Genomic DNA, 18,347 nt, shown 5'->3' on the forward strand with positions numbered 1-18,347 from the left:
CTTCAGAAATGACCATTTAAACACATGTACTACATACAAGTACTATCCAATATACATATTTTTCTAAACACTATCACAGTGATTCTGAATTCCTTTACTAACAGCGGAATTGTGTACAAATCAAATCCAAAGTAGCAAATTATCCTGTCTCTGCTGACTACAACTGGGGCTGGTTTATTACTCACACTTGAGCTGTGCAGATTTTAAATCATATTCACCAGCCCCACCCTCACCCCAATTTTCATTTTTCTCATGTATTTTGGATAGGGCCCTATTTAATAATGACTTGGAAATGCAGACAGTCCGAAGGTGGGCAGGGCAGGTGCTAGGGTCTTGTCCTTCAAGGCCCTGCCACTATAGAATTATCTTTGCTTTGACTTGCCCAAGATTCCACCTGTGGCATGAAAGGTCAGGCTTAAGACCTGGGTGTTTCCATTTCATTTTGTGTGTATTCAGTAAATTGTATTTATTATTCTATCATACAGAGGGAATGGCTTGGGGGCTCTTTTAGATCCTTTTTGCTCCCAGGGATCAATTAAAGCAGAATCCTTGAGATTTGGGTCCTGAGGTCAGAGGAGGTTTAGACTCAATGGAGAGGCAGAGAGGCACAGCTGTTTGCAGTCACTTGCCAGAAGAGGCTTGAATTTTCTGGACTAGAGGGAGGTAGTGGGCTCCGAAGTGGTAAGAAGACAAAGGTTCATCTAGGTAAGGTGGGGTAAATAATTCAACAGACTGCCCCAAAGTTTCGGGGGGGGGGGGCATTTAGCCATTTTCTCCAGTCCAGTGACTGTTTCTGGTTTGCTCTGATCTCTTGGGCATGTTATACGCATTTAAGAAATACTGGTTTTAACGTTTTAAGGTGTTTTTGTTTAGGTCAGTAGTGGCTTTCGCCTCTGGCACACAAAACAATCTTGTATTTCTTACCAACATGTCTCGGAGTGATGCCAGCTAACTGCAGCATCCATGCTTGGTCCCGGTTTTCAGGAAAACCTTCCAAAATCCAACCCTATTGCACAAAAAACATGAAAGAATTATTGATCTAAACAGAGGGAATCTTAACAATTAAATCCTATGACTAAAAATCCCATTTGTTGAACACAGACTATCTGATTCTGATCTCACATCAGTGTAAATCAGGAATAAGTCATGCATTTAGACCAGGGCTTCCCAAATGTTTCCGGAAAATGTACCCATTTCCCAGACTAAAATATCAGTTAACATTTGAATCTCCTTCTACCTCTCTGAAACACAGAGTTATCTCACCTGCTCAGACAAAAACAATTGTAACCTCATTTCATTCTTTCCTAGTGGACAAGTTCAACCTATGAAATATTTTTAGAAGAGATTTAGGATCATAATCTTATACTGACCCTAAAACAAGGGGAGGATTTGGATAATGAACATATTCAGAGTACTCATCCAAGAAATTGTTTAGTACAATCCATACAAACCTCTTAAATGAATGACTGATGAAGACTCTTCCAACACTGAGCTCATCTATGGAATATCATAATCACTTCCAGTGAGTGGAGGTAGTTATAAGTTTGATGTTTTGAAAGCTTGATAGTTTCAGTACTGGGCACTTTTGAGATTTTTGAGTGTCAAGAAGATTTAATTACATCTACAGATCACTGGAGACCCAATTCTGTAAGGCGTCAAGAGCACTTGATTCTCAGTCCATTCAAATCAATGGGATTTAAGGACATAGCACACACACACACCTCCCCCAGGATTGAGCCCTTGGTAATATTGCTAGTTACATCAAGTTATTACCTCTTGAATATTTATCTGGATAAAGCCTGGATCCTTGGATCTGACTGAGATATGCTCAACACAGGACATGAGAAGGTGGAGAGGCAACTGGGGGCCAGTTCATACTCTGCATGTGTCAGAGCAGCCTCAGCACTGCTCTAGTTTATGGTGTAAATGCCAGGTGGGGATATTTGGGGTATACCATGTTCTTTCCAAGCGCACTGCCCCGACATAACCCTATATGGGGGTGGGGGTGGATTTTAGATGTTAGAACAGACTAGCTGTAAACCAGTCTGGAATTCCTCTTTGCTGGGGGGAATCTTCAGATGTCATTTTAGGGCAGCTTTACGGCCCCTTTATGCCAGCAGAGTTGTACAATGGGGTCATAGCATGGGCCAAGGTCTGGCTCTAAATGCCTAGTTCTTATTGCCTTGTGGTTCATCTTTTTTCTAGAAAGCTGATCTCTTAACATTTCTATAGGATACATAAAGTTAGGGTGCAGTGAGCTGGGGACTGGCTAAATGCAAATGAATTTATCCAGATTTATTTCTATTTTGCCATATTTTAGATCATTTATGTGATTAACTTTTTTCCTAATTTTGGATAGTTTAAAAAAATATTACATTTATGGAAGATTTTGGTACATGAGAAACTGCAAATAAAGCCATCTTTCAGTTGACTGCACTTCCAATTCCTATTGAAGATTATATACCATCTTCCTCCTCACTCATTGTATGATTCATTAAGTTCACATAGTATTATAAATAATATAAATTAAACTTAAAGAGACACCACCAAAAATTAGCAGCAGATGTTAAAAAATAATTTCACATGTTAACACCATCATCTCAATTTTTTACAACTGAAATAATTTCTTAAATCAAATGTACTTTTCACCACTTGAACTATTAGCACTCAGCTTGGGCAGTGAAATCAGACAGGTCAAATTATTATCCCCATTTATCAGACAGGAAAACTGAGGAACAGAGCAGTGAAGTGACTTGCTCAAGTTCAGACAGGGAATCAGAGGAGGTAACAGGAACCAGATCTCTTCACTTCTTGTCCTGTGCTTTAGCTGCAATATCATCCTTTCTCCTTTATTTAAGGTAGAATTCACACCCACATCCGCCCAAAGCCCAAGAAATCAGATTTGATGTGAACCATTAAGCAGGCATTAAGGAAATATAACATTTACACATCCCAATCTGCAGGCAGACCAGGGCGTTGCAATGCAGTCCCTCTAAAGTGGTTACTCCAGCTTTCTGCAGAGGGTAGTCCACCCCTCCACAATACAGATGTGATGCCCCTTTGCCTGCACACAAAGTTTTGCCTCAAAATGGGACCTTGTACTCAGTACCAAAAATGAATTTCATCCAGCAGGGAGAAAAGCATCTCAATGACCTAGAGCATAAGATTTGTTCTACTGTGGATGTTTGGGAGAAAAGAAACTGACCATTTGCAGTGTTGAATATGTTGGAAAATGACATGCACTAATAACATCATCACAGTAAAATGGACACTTACATATTCTACTCGTGATTTATTTTTAAAGTTTCAATCTAAAAAACCTAAAAGGATACAAACAAATGTCTTCTTTCTTGAAAAAACAAAACAAAAGGCAAAAATACCCTCAAACAGCACAAACCCACCACTACAATTTTGAAATATTCAAAGGAATACCAAGCCACACCATGGATTAAAAAAAAGAGAAACTAAACAAATCTAAAGAGCAATGAGCACTGAAGAAAATATGCACTCTTTCATTATTTTCTTAAATTATACAGGAAAACTCATAGTAATGGAAACCTACTTCCCATAGCTAATGAAGCAACAGAGCAAAAGAAAGAAAATCCTTTTGCTCCCTTAAGTCCTTGTTATAGCCAGATAAGTGTTGGACTGAACGTCTTTAAAAAAGAAGCATTTACAGATCTATGAAATACCACAGGAGTGCTGCAGCATTACTCAATTTCTATGTGATGCAGTATCTGAAATCTACCTCTCTTATGTCTCCTGAGTCTAAATCTGCTAAACTTTGTCTAAATTTCTCTCTGTTAGTTGTTTAGCTGAACAAGTGCTTGTCACTGTACTCCCAATAACTTTCTGAGGTGGTAAGGAAGCTGAAAGAACATATCTTTGTATGAAAAAAGACATTTTAATACTGTATTGCATTAGCTAGCAATCATCGTCATCGCCCACATAAATCTGAAGCTCTATCACTATGGGGTACAAAGATTTTAGAATTATTTCAGCTAAACATACCTCAGTGACTTTTGTAGGAGGAAATCCGGGCATTCTAATTACACAAGAAAATAGAGTAGACTACTTAAAATTCCCTAATTAGTCCGATTTCACTCATATGCCATCCTGCAGTTATCTGAGGACAATAAAAAAAGACTCCAGTAACTGCAAGCCATATTTTGCCACTCCCAGTGTTTGCTTTATCAAATTAGGATGAACCACTGAATAAGGTCACACAGGTGCTAAAAAATCAGTTTTTCCCTTGAGAGTTACCGAGGAGAGAAAACAGAAATAGGTTCCACGGTGTTTTAGCAGTATGTTAGGATCCTAGGCATTGTAAATGTGATCTGTTCAGTCATACATGTGAAACTGAGTCCTGTACCCACAGTGGGCCAGATCCTAAGATGGTGTAAATGAGTATAACACCTCCGACATCAATACAGCTATGCCAATTTACACCAGTTGAGGACCTGACCCACTATCTCCATTCCTAGTTTAATATTCTTTGGAATCCAAACTAAACAACATATTACAAGCTTTCTGGTGCCAGGGCAGTTTAGAAGCATTACAGCTCAAAAGCAAATACTTGGCAATGAACAAAAGATAGAGGATGATCTTTTTAACAAGATGCAACACACTTCATAAGATTCACATACAATTATACAAATGCCAAAGTCCCTTAAAGCAGATCGCATACAATTTAATGGCTAAAAGTTTAAGTAAGAAATCATAGCTCAGTGAATAGCTGCGTGTAACAAATATATTTTAAGTCACTAAACAAATACATAATAAATAAACCCTATATAAATAGTTAGCTTTTTGGATCTTATTTCCAAGGTCTCTGAATTCTGAGGTACCAATAGTCCCTAATTAGAATATATTATCCATCTACTTGACACTTCAGTGAAATGTCTATTCTACCACAGAGTTGGAGCTTTGTTCAGAGCAGGTTTATTGATATTCTGATGCATTCCCTCTCCATACCCCCAGTGGCTTGGTTCTGTTTTATCACACATCAAAAAGGCCGTATGCTCAGGGCACCCCATGCACAGCTCAGAGCTGGAGGTCTGAACAGCTGCAAGTAGTATGGTATCACAGGAGGGACAAGCTCCAAGCAGATGTCACAGATAAAAAAAGAAAAAGACAGTAAAAAGGGAGTGTGGCTTGGGAACTAAGCAAGAGGTAGCAACATACAGCAGAGCAAGACCTGACTTAAAATATGCCTATCGTGCTTTATGCAAACACCGGTCTTTTCTGCCCTCCTGACTATCATTAAAGTGTAATTAGTAACTTCACTTGATAAGAATGTGTTTCTTTATGAAGCCATCTATTTTCTCTTCTTGATAACAATAACCTCCAGGCATCCAAGCATGGGCAGCACATCCTCACATCTAGCCGTGAATAAAAGCTAGGATCCTGAGGATTCCATAATGCTTCATTCTGGGGCCATCATCTACTCCCCACAACTGGACCCTCAAATCCCCTCCAACTTAAAGACAGTGATAAATGCAGCATTCAGCTCTTGCCTTAAGGTCAGGTAAAGTGCTCCTTGGAGACCTATCTCACTGTGTAAATCAGCAGCAATGAGGTATTTGTACAGATATCACCTAACTCCTTCAAATTCAAGCAATCTGAAGCAGACAAAACCCAAGGTCATTCTCAAACATGGGTGTCCTTTGCTACAGTGCAGTATTGCTATCAACCTATCTGTGACTGACACCTTCCACCCAAATAATAGTTACACTGACACTCAGCTTTCTTTTGTTAGTGTTTGGCCTGAGCATCCTCAAAACTCATTACAAAAACAGAAAGCTATTTACACAGATAGGGTTAGAACGAGGCAAAGAGTGAAGAAATGCAGAAAATCAACACTCAATCACATTAGACTTGAGAAAGAATTCTCAGCCACAGGCCCACAGCTTTGGAATGCCCTTTCATAAAAGATTAGAAAGCCCACAAATCTTGTTGCCTTTAGAACAAAATGTCTCCACCATTGTTTTCCCACAACATTCAGATTTTTTAAAAATGTATTATATGCCCTTCCCTCCCATCCAAAGAAAGGAGAGGTAACCAAACAACAAAAAATTATCAATGAATATAGTCCTCTGTGGACCCAAGTCTGTTAGATACCGGGGCATGGAGTGCAGTATAAATAGTGAGATAAGCAGACAGACTTAAAGGTGACATAATAATTCTTACAAGAATAGGAGCATCCGGACTGATGTAGGCTGCATGACCTTTACCGACTGAAACTCTCCCATGACCATACCTCTTGCCAATACAATGCACTGTCTCAGGCCTTTTGATGGCATCTCTATAAGCTTCAATTGTACAATCTTTTCTGCAGTGAACTACTCCTTTATTTATTCTGTACTGGGCACATCCTCTTCCTCCATCCCTATGAACTGGGGGAACAAGACCAAAGGGAATCGGGGAGGATACCTCTAGCAAAGATGCCACAATAATCACTATGCAGAGGGCAGTATATGTGACAGTATCTACTGACAAGCTGATTCCTGCAATTTGTCGGTATTAGGAGTGTGACACTAGACCCCATATTCTTCATAGAGATACTGTTATCTCCATTCTGTGAATATGGCATAACTCAGATGTGTTTTATGCAAGATGGGTCTTTTGAGATATCATTGGAAAGATTATGATTTGCTGAATATGATTATCCTATCTGTATGCATGTATCGTTTATGTATCTGAACTTAGGAATATTGTCTATGTATCAGTTACAAAAGTGTTTGTACCTGGGGAACGCCCACAAGACAGAATGCAATCAGTCTGGATGGGCCATAGGGGAAAACAATAGGACTTTGAAGATGCTAATCTCCCACCTTTCTGAGAAGCTTCCTGGAATGCTACAAATGTCCTTAGACTCGTGGCTGATTTGACACTGCAGGGCCATGTGATCATGTCACCTGGTACTGGACTCCATCATAGAATACCTGTATTTTCAACTAAGAGGGGTGGGAATTCCACTGAAAGACAAAGTAAATCCCGCCATATGTAAATCCTATTTAAGACAGGGAAATGAGTTAATCAGGTTTCATTCTTCACTGAATCCCTGCCCAGGATGACTGCTGAAAACATCTTAGAAACAAGGACAAAAGTGGGGGAGGAAGAAGAGCTGAGCCCAGGCTGGAAAAGGTGTCTGGCCTATGAAAGAAATGCCTAAAACAACATTTAGGGTGAGAAATTACTATCTGTAACCAGTTTCTTTAGTATATTAAGCTTAGTTTGTGTGTTTGTTTTATTTGCTCAGTAATCTGCTTTGATTTGTTGGCTATCCTTTATAATCACTTAAAATCTATCTTTTTAAAATCTAATAAACTTAGTTTTGTTTTCTCTAAAACCAGTTTGTGGAATTCATAACTGGGAAGCAAAAAGCTGTGCATATCTTCCTCCACATTGAGGGAGGGGACGAATTTCATGAGCTTACACTGTATAGTTCTCTGTCCAGCGCAAGACAATACAATTTGGGGTTTACACTCCAGAGGGGGTGTGCACTTGAGTGCTAAGCAATTCCTTAGCTGAAGCCTTCCCATACAGTGCTGATTTCAATGTCTGTGTCTTTCTGCAGCTGGAGCTGCACCTGTGTGTGTGCTGGAGGAGGCCTGAGGGCCTGGCTCAGCAGGACAGTGTAAGGAAGCCCAGGCTGGTGGAACAGGCAGCCTCAGGGATACTCCAGTACATCAGGTGGCACCCCAGACAGGGGTGAAACGGGGGCAACCCGTCACAAGGAGGACTAGAGGTTGGAGGAGGTCACACTTTGTCAATCTCTCTATTGGACAGGAAAGTCTTTTCCCACACAAAAAGCATTTTGGTAGCCTCAGTACTGAATAAGAAGCCGTGTCCTGTTTAGACAAATAAATTAATGTTAATGGGTCAAATTCTCCCCTCTGTTACACTAACACAGTACACTATCAACTTGCATGGGGTTGCACAGATGAAACAGGAGGCAGGATTTGGCCCATGATTACATGATCTCATCCACCAAACAATAACCAAAGAAAGTTCCTGTAGCCAATGCAAGTGTGAGTTCATCACTTTTTACACCCAACCACCAGCAATCTTTTCTTTCACATCAATGAAAGCCTCTTCAACTCTCCCAAACTGCTTAGTATCAACAAGTAAAATACCCCAATTACTCAAGTTAATCACTGGCAAAGGCTAAGTTCCCAAATGATCTTGAGACTGGTACATAAGGTTCAACTGCCACTCTCTCAAAAAGCCATTCCTAAGGGTGCAAATTCACCACTGACCAACCTCTACACTAGACTTCTCCAGTTCTATAAATTCATTCCACAAAATTACATCCCAACAGCACCAAGAATTAGGTAATAGCCAGTGGAGCTATAGACACCATGTACTAACCCTATAAGATGAAACATCCTCATATCAGCTTCACAGGTCCCTTGTTCTAACATAATGCCTGCAATAAGTTTTCTGTGTATGCTGTAAGACCTACCTGCCTGATCCCTTGCAGTCCTAACTACATTTGTGTTAGAGGAACACACACATACAATCTCAGCAGAGCTGTTGATCAATAAAATTGTACTCCTTAGAGGATGCCTGTGACATCTATAAACCTGTGAGTGTCAAAACAATGGCACAAAAAATTCTGTATTCCTACTGTCAGTGGGATGAAAGCTGTGCAATTAATGCCAGCCCAATGACACCACAAGGAGAAATAAAACAAACAGCTGGTGGTACTATGTTAGTCCAGCACACTGCTCCTGCAATCTAGTAACATCTTCAGTATAAAATACTGAATTGTGTTATGAGCAATATAGCATAAATCTATAGAAAGAATTCAAAAATCTACAGTCCACAATATTAATTGTATTAGATTTCACTTAAAAAGCGTAATAAAAATGCACTGATCCTCTTTCATATGGAAATTAAGCATGCGCAAGTAGAGGACAGCCTTACGTTTAGTGGCTGTTGATTACTGCACCATTATACATTCTTTCTAGAGCCCAGTGAACTTATTCACATCTAACTCAACTAGTAGCAAGCACTCCCTTTTTGCTTAACTTGGCTTTTTTGGAGATGTCTGTAAGTTTTTATTGCCCCAAATGTCCCATCACTGCAAGCACTGGTTCAGTTCTACTGGCAGTAACAACAATGGGAGTGACAGGGTTCCAGGCAGTTGCTGGCATTTTAAACATCATGATGTCCTACTCAGAGTAGGTCTACATGCTTAAAATGTCAGCAGCTGGAAGTGCCTTTTCTTGACTCAAGCTCCGATCATTGCCACCACTAGTGGAGCTTAAACAGCATTAGCAACTGTGGAAAATATGGGGCAAAAAAGTGTAGTGTGCACAGGACCTTTGGAGAAGAGTGGAATTTGTCTGCATATTGAAGAATGTCGACACTTATCTTAATAGCACCACAATGAACATGTAAGAAACTTAGCAGTTAAAAACGTGTGTGCTTCAGCAAGAGAGAATATGGTTTCTGTGAGGGATGGGAGTACATTACAGAAGGTTTAGAAATACTCTGGTGCTTTTCAAAAACTCCTAAACTGAAGAATTATTCACCAGTAAACAGAATCTGCTTTGAAGGCCTTGTCTGCACATAACCTCTTTCTCTAAAATTTCCCACCATTTCTACCACCAATCACCTCCACTACTGGTGACAACAATGGAAGCACTAATGTACACAATGTACCAGCAGCTATCATTTCAGTAGGTCTGCTCTGACCATGGTTAAAAAACATGCTTTTAAAAACGCTAGTGGCAGCCTGTAACCTTGTCTACGCTAGCGACCCCATTGCTTCCACCAGCAGTGGAGTTCCACCAGTGGTAGTTATGGTGGCAAATCTGAGTAAAAATAAAAACCTAGCATAGACACTCCTTTCTTTGATAATGCAAGGACAGTATGTCTAGTGGTTAGCAGTCAGAACTCCTGGGTTTCATTCTGGGCTTTGCTGTGTTTTGTAATTATTTTTATTTCAGTGGGTTTGGCCTCTGAGAACAAGCAAGCAGTTCCATCTAGCACTTTATAGCCATCAGGTGTCTTACCTCCCACTCTCCTGGTCTAGCCATTAAATCATACTCCCTGCCTTCTAAGTGAGAATTGTGTCACTATTATTAGGGGGCATGATAAGCATGCTGATTTTACTCAACTAGAGAAATATTAAAATGTTCATATCCAATTGTGAGGGCAACAATCGTACAATAAACTGAATCATTCCTTGCCATAGAATTGCCACAGATCTTTGACAGTCTCATAGCACTACCTCGATGTAAAATTTTGGTTGTTTCTATTGCCCCATTCTGCTCGGTTTCAATTATACCCACAACTGACAATATTGGTTTCACTTGAGTTCAGCAGTTGCTAAACCACATATCACATAATTGTACAAGACTGTGTATTGTATAGTTGTGTTTTTAAACACATTCTACAGTTACACAGAAAGGCTTAATTCCAGAGTGTATTTAGTACATTTATGCAAATACAGTAAATACCACCAGATATTTGGCCTGAAGGGATAAACATCTATCACCATTTAAAAAAAAAAAAAAGGCAGATCATCTTAAAAAAAGCTCTAAGAGAAACTAGGCAGACCCAAATAATTCAAGCATAATGATTTGCAATGCATAAGTTTAATTCTACTTTGCAAATTCAAAATGAACAGATAAATTATGGATTAAGGCATACAGTATTTTGTACAGGAAAACTGACAACCACTTCCCAGACATTTAGGTTTTTTTCCCAAACTCTTTACTAATTTCTTTCTAACAATTCAAAATGATTGTTTCAAATCTCCCAGTGGTTGAGAGATGGAGAGTGTGCCAGGACATTCTAAAATGCAAAGAAAATAGGCCATTTAAAAAAGGAGGGGGAGGGGAAGTCTTATACATAATGAACTCAAAAGCTATTCCATAGTTTTTTCTGTCCTGGACTCATACCACTATACCATGAGGATTCAAAGGGGAAATAACAGCTAGATTTAGGGAAGGAGCATTAGCTTGAACTAATAAAGTTGTGTCTTTCATCATAGATGATGTAATTTAGATATCTGGGGCCTGATTCATCATTATGCTACTCCAGTTTTATGCAGCTGTAACCCCATTGATTTCAAGGGAGGTACACTGGCATAAATCTGGATTAATGTAATGGTGAATCAGGTACTTGGTCTATAAATTTCCTTTTGTAAAGTTATGGTATATATTTGTTTGGGGTTTTTGAATACATGGTAACTTGGAAAAAAATCTTATTGAAATGTTACAAAGCATACCCTGATTTTTTGGATGACTCCAGTCTCCTTAGTAAATACATATTTAGCTAAATATATATTAAGGTATTTTAAAATAACTTTATTTGTAAAATATGTAGCAATAATTTAATAGATTCACAGATTCCAAGGGAAGAAGCAACCATTTTGCATCTAGTCTAACCTCATATAACAGGCCGTAGAACTTCTCCAAAATAATTCCACTTGAACACCTTTTAGAAAAACATCCGAATTTGATTTAAAAATTGCCAATCATGGAGAATTCACAAGGACCCTTGATAAATTGTTCCAGTGGTTAATTATCCTCACTGTTAAAAATGTACGCCTTCTTTCCAGTCTGAATTTGTCTAGCTTCAACTTCCAGTCATTGAACTGTGTTATATCTTTATCCACTAGATTGAAAAGCGCTTTATTAAATATTTTTCCCCATATAGGAATTTACAGACTGTGATTTGTTTATTCCTTTGATGCCTTCTCTTTAGATTTGAATGAAATTACTTAAGGAGTAAGACACAACATAACGCAAATAATGGTACCACAGTTTGGCCTTTTGTGAACTGCAAATATGTAACCATAGTGTATTAATGCCGTTTTTTGCATTTGGTTTCCTTTTTGTTTTTGTTTTTTTAATTTCCACCTTGTCATTTAAATGGTTGCATGTAAACTTTTAAGTTCAGATTTAATGGTGGTAATGGGTTGAGCAATGGAACAGTGCACACTTCAGCTGTTGCTCGGCTGGACAGCATTTTCTGCTACTGGACAGTACCACACCACTTATGTGGTCATAGCTATGTACTTGCAACAAAAATAGATAGAAGAGTTACACTACTTGTGCCACAAAATCTACAATCTTAAAGCACAAGGTAGTGGCCCAAGTATGTGGTGGCCCATGGTTTGGTCTCACCTGTGATGATGGGACCATGACATGTTACAATCTTATTCCAGCCCCGGATGTTTAAATGTGGTTGGTTTTGTAAAATAAACAAGGCCTCTATTTTTCCTCTTAAAACAAAAGCCTAGAATTTGCAGAACATTGCAAAATGCAGTACAAATCATGGAAACACTACAGATTCATGGGCTACATGATATTTTTGGCACCTGCAATTATCTGTTAAGGCTGTTTTAGGAGAGGATTTTTCAGTATTTCAATAAGACATTATCTCAACATTAGCTACTGTCTTGCTTTATTCAATGAACAAGCCAGGCAGTGATGTCAAAAAGGGACAAGGTTTTATTAAATGGCAAACCTCACAACATCCCTGTCATGGCAGGAATTGCCATCTGCAGGTGGGTAAACTGAGGCACAGTTCAGCTGATACACCACAGACTGCGTGAACCTAATGTAGACTGTGGTCTGTACAGTGCTTTTAGAAAAGTGCACCATATACTGCATAGTCTGTGTTATGGCATAATTCAAAAAGAGGCTTTATACCCAACAGACTGTTATGGCTCTAACAATCTTATTAATGGACTGATTATTGACTCAATAACCATAACAGCTTCTGCAGATCTAAAGGAAATACACAAGAGGGGGTTGGGCTTTCCTTTAGTCCAGATTCAAACCACTCAGTTTGCCCAGTATTAATCTACTTCAGAAGTTCCAGTTTAGGACACCCTCCTTACATTTATGCAAAGCCCACAGGAAAGAATTTCTTGCACCCATGGGCATATTCGAGCCTATTCATTTGCCCATTTCTGCAACCTAATAATTAACTTATTAATGATTACTGGGAAGAGTATATGTTCAAATACAGCATTTCTTAGCATGGAGGGGGAAAAAAAGATATGATGAGAAACAGAGGAGATTGAAATGAAATGATAAACATTAGGGCTCTTTCTCCCCACCTACAAGGGAAGTTAAAACTCTAAACCAATATATTGATTTTTACGTATTTTCTGTTTATCTGTTTTGTCCACTGTAACTGCCAGTTGCCCCAGGCAATCAACAAAGCTATGCTTGTTCAACCTTTGATCATCTCACTGCTATACGATTAGCATATGCATACTCTCATCCTCCCCTTCATCCTGCTAGTAAAGCTCCAAACTCCCTCCACGGATGTTCAAGAAAGCAATCCGCTCCTCAGTCCCTGTTGATTTGCTCCCATTCCCTCCTCTGCTCGGGACTTGGAATGCTAACTACTGTGTGTGAGTCCTGTAAGTGCTTATCCACTGGCCCTCCAAGGAGCAATTCTTACTTGTTTGATGCAGTCCACATTTGACAGACGCTCCTGGATCAGATTGGCCCACAGTGCATTGGGAATTTTCTAAAGAAAGAACAAAACAAAAAATAAAACAAAAAAAGAAAGGCTGAATATTCACAATGGAGTTCAAAAGGAATTTTATCACTCAGGCACTCTGGCTAATGGTGGACTGAAATGTCTTCTTAAAATACATCAATCAATCAAACTGAGACCCCCAAATCATTAGCACAACATATATGTTGAGTTAAAAAGAACACAGAAATTCATTTTAAAAATAAACGAAATGACTTTTTACTTGCTAAGGTCTGAGTTCATGGTTCTGCTTTTCACCTACCAGGCTTAAACATGTCATGAACATGTAAACAGCCCCGAGATCCACACTCCTACTATTGTGTTAGGCCACAATCCTGCAAGTGAAAAAAAATCTTATGATCATAAGAAGTCCCACTGACTTCAGAAGAATTCTGGTCTACGTGCTGTTTTACAGGACAAGGTCTGTGGCATTAGTGATGTTATCAGCTGTAACATGGGACATGAAGAACCCTGAACTCAGCACTGGCAATCAGGGAGAACATGATTTTCAAATACTGTATTTTATAATCTTATATCTCTGAATTTTTTACATATATACACTGCTAATTTCCTGTGTTCTTAAAACAGTCCTTCATATTTTTTCCCAAAAGCATTTCTCCTTTTAAATTAGGGGAAACAATTTACAAATATATCAGAGGAAAACAAATACAAATACTGTAGGTTCACTAATAAGAGAAGTGGGAGACAGGAAATTCACAATGATTCTAAAAAGCTACTTAACGTTTTTTTAATAACAAGGAAAAAAGATGAAAAGTGTACAGACAGTAAGAAAAAATGAAGAATGCATTAACAAAAACAATCTATACTAATTCAACGGGTCTGGATGGTCTGCAACACGGGTTACTAAATGAATTATTTGCTAACAAGTGTACTGAGCTACTGACATTGTTATGAAGCCAAGGAAAACTAGAGAAACACCTGAATACTGGAGGAGAGGAGGAGAGACACAAATAGGACACTAACTTTTCAAAAAAAGAGGAAAGGGCAATCCTGGTAATTACTCACTGAAAGAACCTAACTTAAATCACTGTTCAAATAACCAAACAACTCTCCAAGAGGAAAATAATCCGTAAACACCTACAGGATGATGGAACTACAAGCAATAACTAGCATGGGTTTATAAAAATCAAATCATGCCACACACCCATGGTCGCTTTCTTCAATTAAATGTTAAAACTTAGAGGGAAAACATAATGCAGGATCCTTGACTCAAAGAAATTGGATATAGAAAAAAAAATCTATTAAGCCACCTAGTGCATCCTCTGGTAAGCCAAGACTGTTCCCTACCATATTTTGTTTAGAGCTTAAGTCAGTGTAATTTTTAATGTTCTGAGCAATATGGCTTCCACAACTTCCCTTAGGAAAATATTCAACGGTCTTGTAGCTCTTGCTGTCAGGAAAGTTTTCTTGATAATCAATTTGAATTTCCCTTTCTTTATTTTATCGCAATACTCCTAATTAATAACTCTTTGTATCTCCCTAAATAATTTGTGGTGTGTACGCCACATATCGGCAGACAATTATCATGTCCCACCCCACAAAGCTGTAGTTGTTAGTCAGACAAATTAAACATTAACAAAAGCTTTTCATCTTTCTTCATAATTAAACCCCTTCAGCCCCATTCCTTTCAGTTACTCTTTTCTGTATTCTATCCAACTTCTCAATATCTTTACTTTCTGGCAATATTTCATAAGCAAATATCTTCCATGTCAGATAGCAGAAGAGATTATATTATTCTAGATGTTTAATGATTTTTTCCCCTAATATTTGTTCCATTGTTTTACTAGGTTCACTTGGCAGCTATTGTCAGAAACACCCTTCTTTCTTTTTCTGAAGGCTGTATCACAGCTGTATTTCTCCATTATTTTAGTACCTCCCATTTCTCCATGGCTTTTCAAAAATAATGAATAATGGTTTGGTAAATTCATTAGCTAATTACTCTAATACCATAAAGGAGTATCATTCTATCAATGTTAAGATAACTATTAATTATTAAATTACTAGGGCAGTTGGCTCTTTTTCTTTTTACTTAAAAGTCTTAGCTGACTGAGTATCCTCATAAAGGCAATGTACATTGGATACTTCTTTTTCTTTGGAACTTAACATATTAAGCCTTATTTAGGTCATCCAGACTGGTGGATCTTAAAATCCCTTTCTACCACTTCTTATTCACTAGGGGCCTGATCCTAAAATGAGCTTTGCATAGGCGGACCCCCAAGGGCCCACACAGAGTTCATTGCAGGATAAGTACCTTAATTTTGCAGTTTTCCAGAATGTACCTTGCAGAAGTCTAAAACCCTCTACTGCTCAGCAAAATCATTAATTACTCTGCTAAATTGAAGCAGCTCATGGTCCATGGTACCAAGCTCCCCTATTAATTTTCACAATCTCATTGAGTTCCCCATTATTGTTAAGAACTAGATCCAGGATTACTTCTCTAGTTGGATATTCTACTTTCTGACTCAAAGTTATCCTCCACCTAACTCAGAAAACTCTTTGATTATGTGCATTTGATGTTTGTTGTTCCAAATAAACATTTACATCACTTGTGGGTTTCCCCATTCCTTGCTTTCACCACACAATCTGATGGGTGTAAACCTGAAGAAGGTTTCGTTTGGGGTTTTTTTGTTTCGTTTTTTGGTCTTCTTGTTTAGGATAACGTAGTGGGTATAACTAGATGAAAGTGAACAACAGAAAATTTGGCTGAACATCAGGAAAGATTCCCTAACAATGATCTCTGTTAGACCATGGAAAATTTCCAAAGGAAATGGTGAAAGCTCCATTATGCAAGTCATTTAAAATTGGATGGAAAAAGCATTTAAGAATATACTACAGAGAACAATGCTGCCCCTGCTGGGGAATAGCCAAGATGACCCAATTAGGTCTTTGTTATCTCTAATGTCTCCAATTCTCAATCATTTTCCTAATATCAGCCATTCACGAAACAGCATTCAAGCAGGTAAAAGAGAAAAAGTGAAAGAAATTGCTCTGTTTCTTGAAAGTCAGTCAGTCCCATAGGGTGGTGCGTCAAAGCCTCCTGCAGCCCTTCATTGTTGGAGCCTGGGTCTGTGGCTTTGAGTCTGTCACCTTCCAAAGGTGCGTCATGCTGCTATCAGAAACAGCTAGTGTCTTACTGACTTCTTTGATGTGTCATGTCAAGAAAGGCTAGCAACTGCCAGGGGGTCCACTCTGCTGAGCCCTGCCAAATCAATTTAAACCAAAATTATTCTAACTTCTTTCACTGCAGTGGTAATCTTAGTCCTCTTTTTTGACCAGAATTTGCCGGAGAAAAATAATCAAGGGCATATGTATCGGTGCTGCACTTTATCAGCACTCAAGCCAGATCTTTCTGAAGACTATGGCTCAATTCCAGTTTAGTTTCCTGGTCAGTGAAGTTTTCACTAAACAGTAGTCTACAAAATCACCACTCTGTTTAATATTTTAATAGGGCATATTCAATCACTTTAGACCAGATCACTACACTATTGTATTGTATTGCCCTGAATACAAGGGATGCTGTAATTGACTCTAGCCACTAGGCCGCGCTGTCCTGAATGCAAAGGCCGCTGTAATTGATTCTGGCCATTGGGCTGCACTGCCCTGACCCCAAGGGCAGCCATATTGTCTCTGACCTCTGGGCCGTGCTGCTTTCAGCCTAAAGACTGTCTGGTAGACTGTAACTGTGGTGGTATCACAACCCCACCATGCCCCAAAGGAGGATGGGGTGTGCGTACCATGCGACTCATACATACAGACATTTTCTATTTGTTCTTTTGTAGTGCTTTGTCCTGGAACAGATCTGATCACTGAGCATGCAAAGATAAGGATGCCTCTGTTTTTCTTCTCTTCTTTATTTCTCCTTTAAACACACAGGGAGACTATGCAGGTGCTGACTCGCAACAGCAGAGCACTTTTAAGTAATTACATAGTATGCAAATATCTGCACTACAATTTGCTACAGTCCAAAGAACAAACTTTCCACACAAGCCCCTAACACCTATAGTTGTTTCAATTTCTTGTTTTAGCCAGTTGACAAAATAAGTAAATCTTTAAATACTTAATCATTACACTTCACTAGAGGAATAACTTGAAGGTGGTTTCTACTGTATTAACATTGCCATAACTAGAGATGAGGAAATAATTTGCAATAATTTATCTAAAAATGGACCCTCTACTTCCGTTCATGGAATATTTGTTAGCAGATCATGATTCCCTCAAATTTATCCAGTATTCAAAAATATCTGACTTCTTCTTTGAATATTTGTAAATGTATATTGATGACAGCTGGCTGTCACTATTTGAGCTCATTAGTCAGTGCTAGACCATGGGTTAGTGAATGCTTGCATGTGCAAATTTAAAAATTCAGTTTCTGAGAATAATCATACATTTAAAATCCCCATTCCATAAACCTCTGGGCCAGTAAAACTCAAATGCTCAAATTTTCACAGGAAGCAAATGGGGCCAAAGTGAACTAATCAAAAAGTTTGAATAAATATTTGTGGAAATTGTTTTGCAGTACATGCCCAGCTCTAGTAACAATACATAGGTATACTAAGTTAATGAATGCCTGAGCTTTTTGGCCTTTGGGCTAATTCAGCCCTGGTTATCTCATACACACGAAGTAAAATGATCATCTAAATAAATTAAACTGCAATGGATGATCTTCAAGATGGACTTTACAAAACATAAGCTCATTTCATTTATTAAACTGCTTTGGAGAAGTTTGCAGTTCTTTAGTGCCCAGTTGTATATTGAGCTATATGTATATTGCGTTCTGTATTCTAGTCTCTGCATACTCACCCTTTTCCTCT

The 18,347-nt window shown here is 38.6% G+C and overlaps 2 protein-coding genes across 11 annotated transcripts in view; one reads left to right on the top strand and one right to left on the bottom strand.

Annotated features, from left to right (window-relative positions):
• The window catches only part of GFI1B (growth factor independent 1B transcriptional repressor), a 528,565-nt gene that overhangs the window by 394,998 nt on the left and 115,220 nt on the right, over positions 1-18,347 (top strand). The window lies entirely within an intron of this gene.
• AK8 (adenylate kinase 8) overlaps positions 1-18,347 on the bottom strand; it is a 125,163-nt gene that overhangs the window by 70,518 nt on the left and 36,298 nt on the right. For all 10 annotated transcript variants that reach the window (XR_012155214.1, XR_012155213.1, XM_073313852.1 and 7 more), the window contains 2 exons: positions 13,438-13,506; positions 925-1,006 (listed from right to left, as the gene is read on the bottom strand). Coding sequence is in view for 8 of the 10 variants with exons in the window: in XM_073313852.1 (XP_073169953.1) it covers positions 925-1,006; positions 13,438-13,506 (151 nt within the window). In the remaining 2 variants the exon portion in view is untranslated. The remainder of the gene's footprint in view (positions 1-924; positions 1,007-13,437; positions 13,507-18,347) is intronic.

The sequence above is a fragment of the Lepidochelys kempii genome, chromosome 16 (assembly GCF_965140265.1).
Source record: "Lepidochelys kempii isolate rLepKem1 chromosome 16, rLepKem1.hap2, whole genome shotgun sequence".
Taxonomy (NCBI): domain Eukaryota; kingdom Metazoa; phylum Chordata; order Testudines; family Cheloniidae; genus Lepidochelys; species Lepidochelys kempii.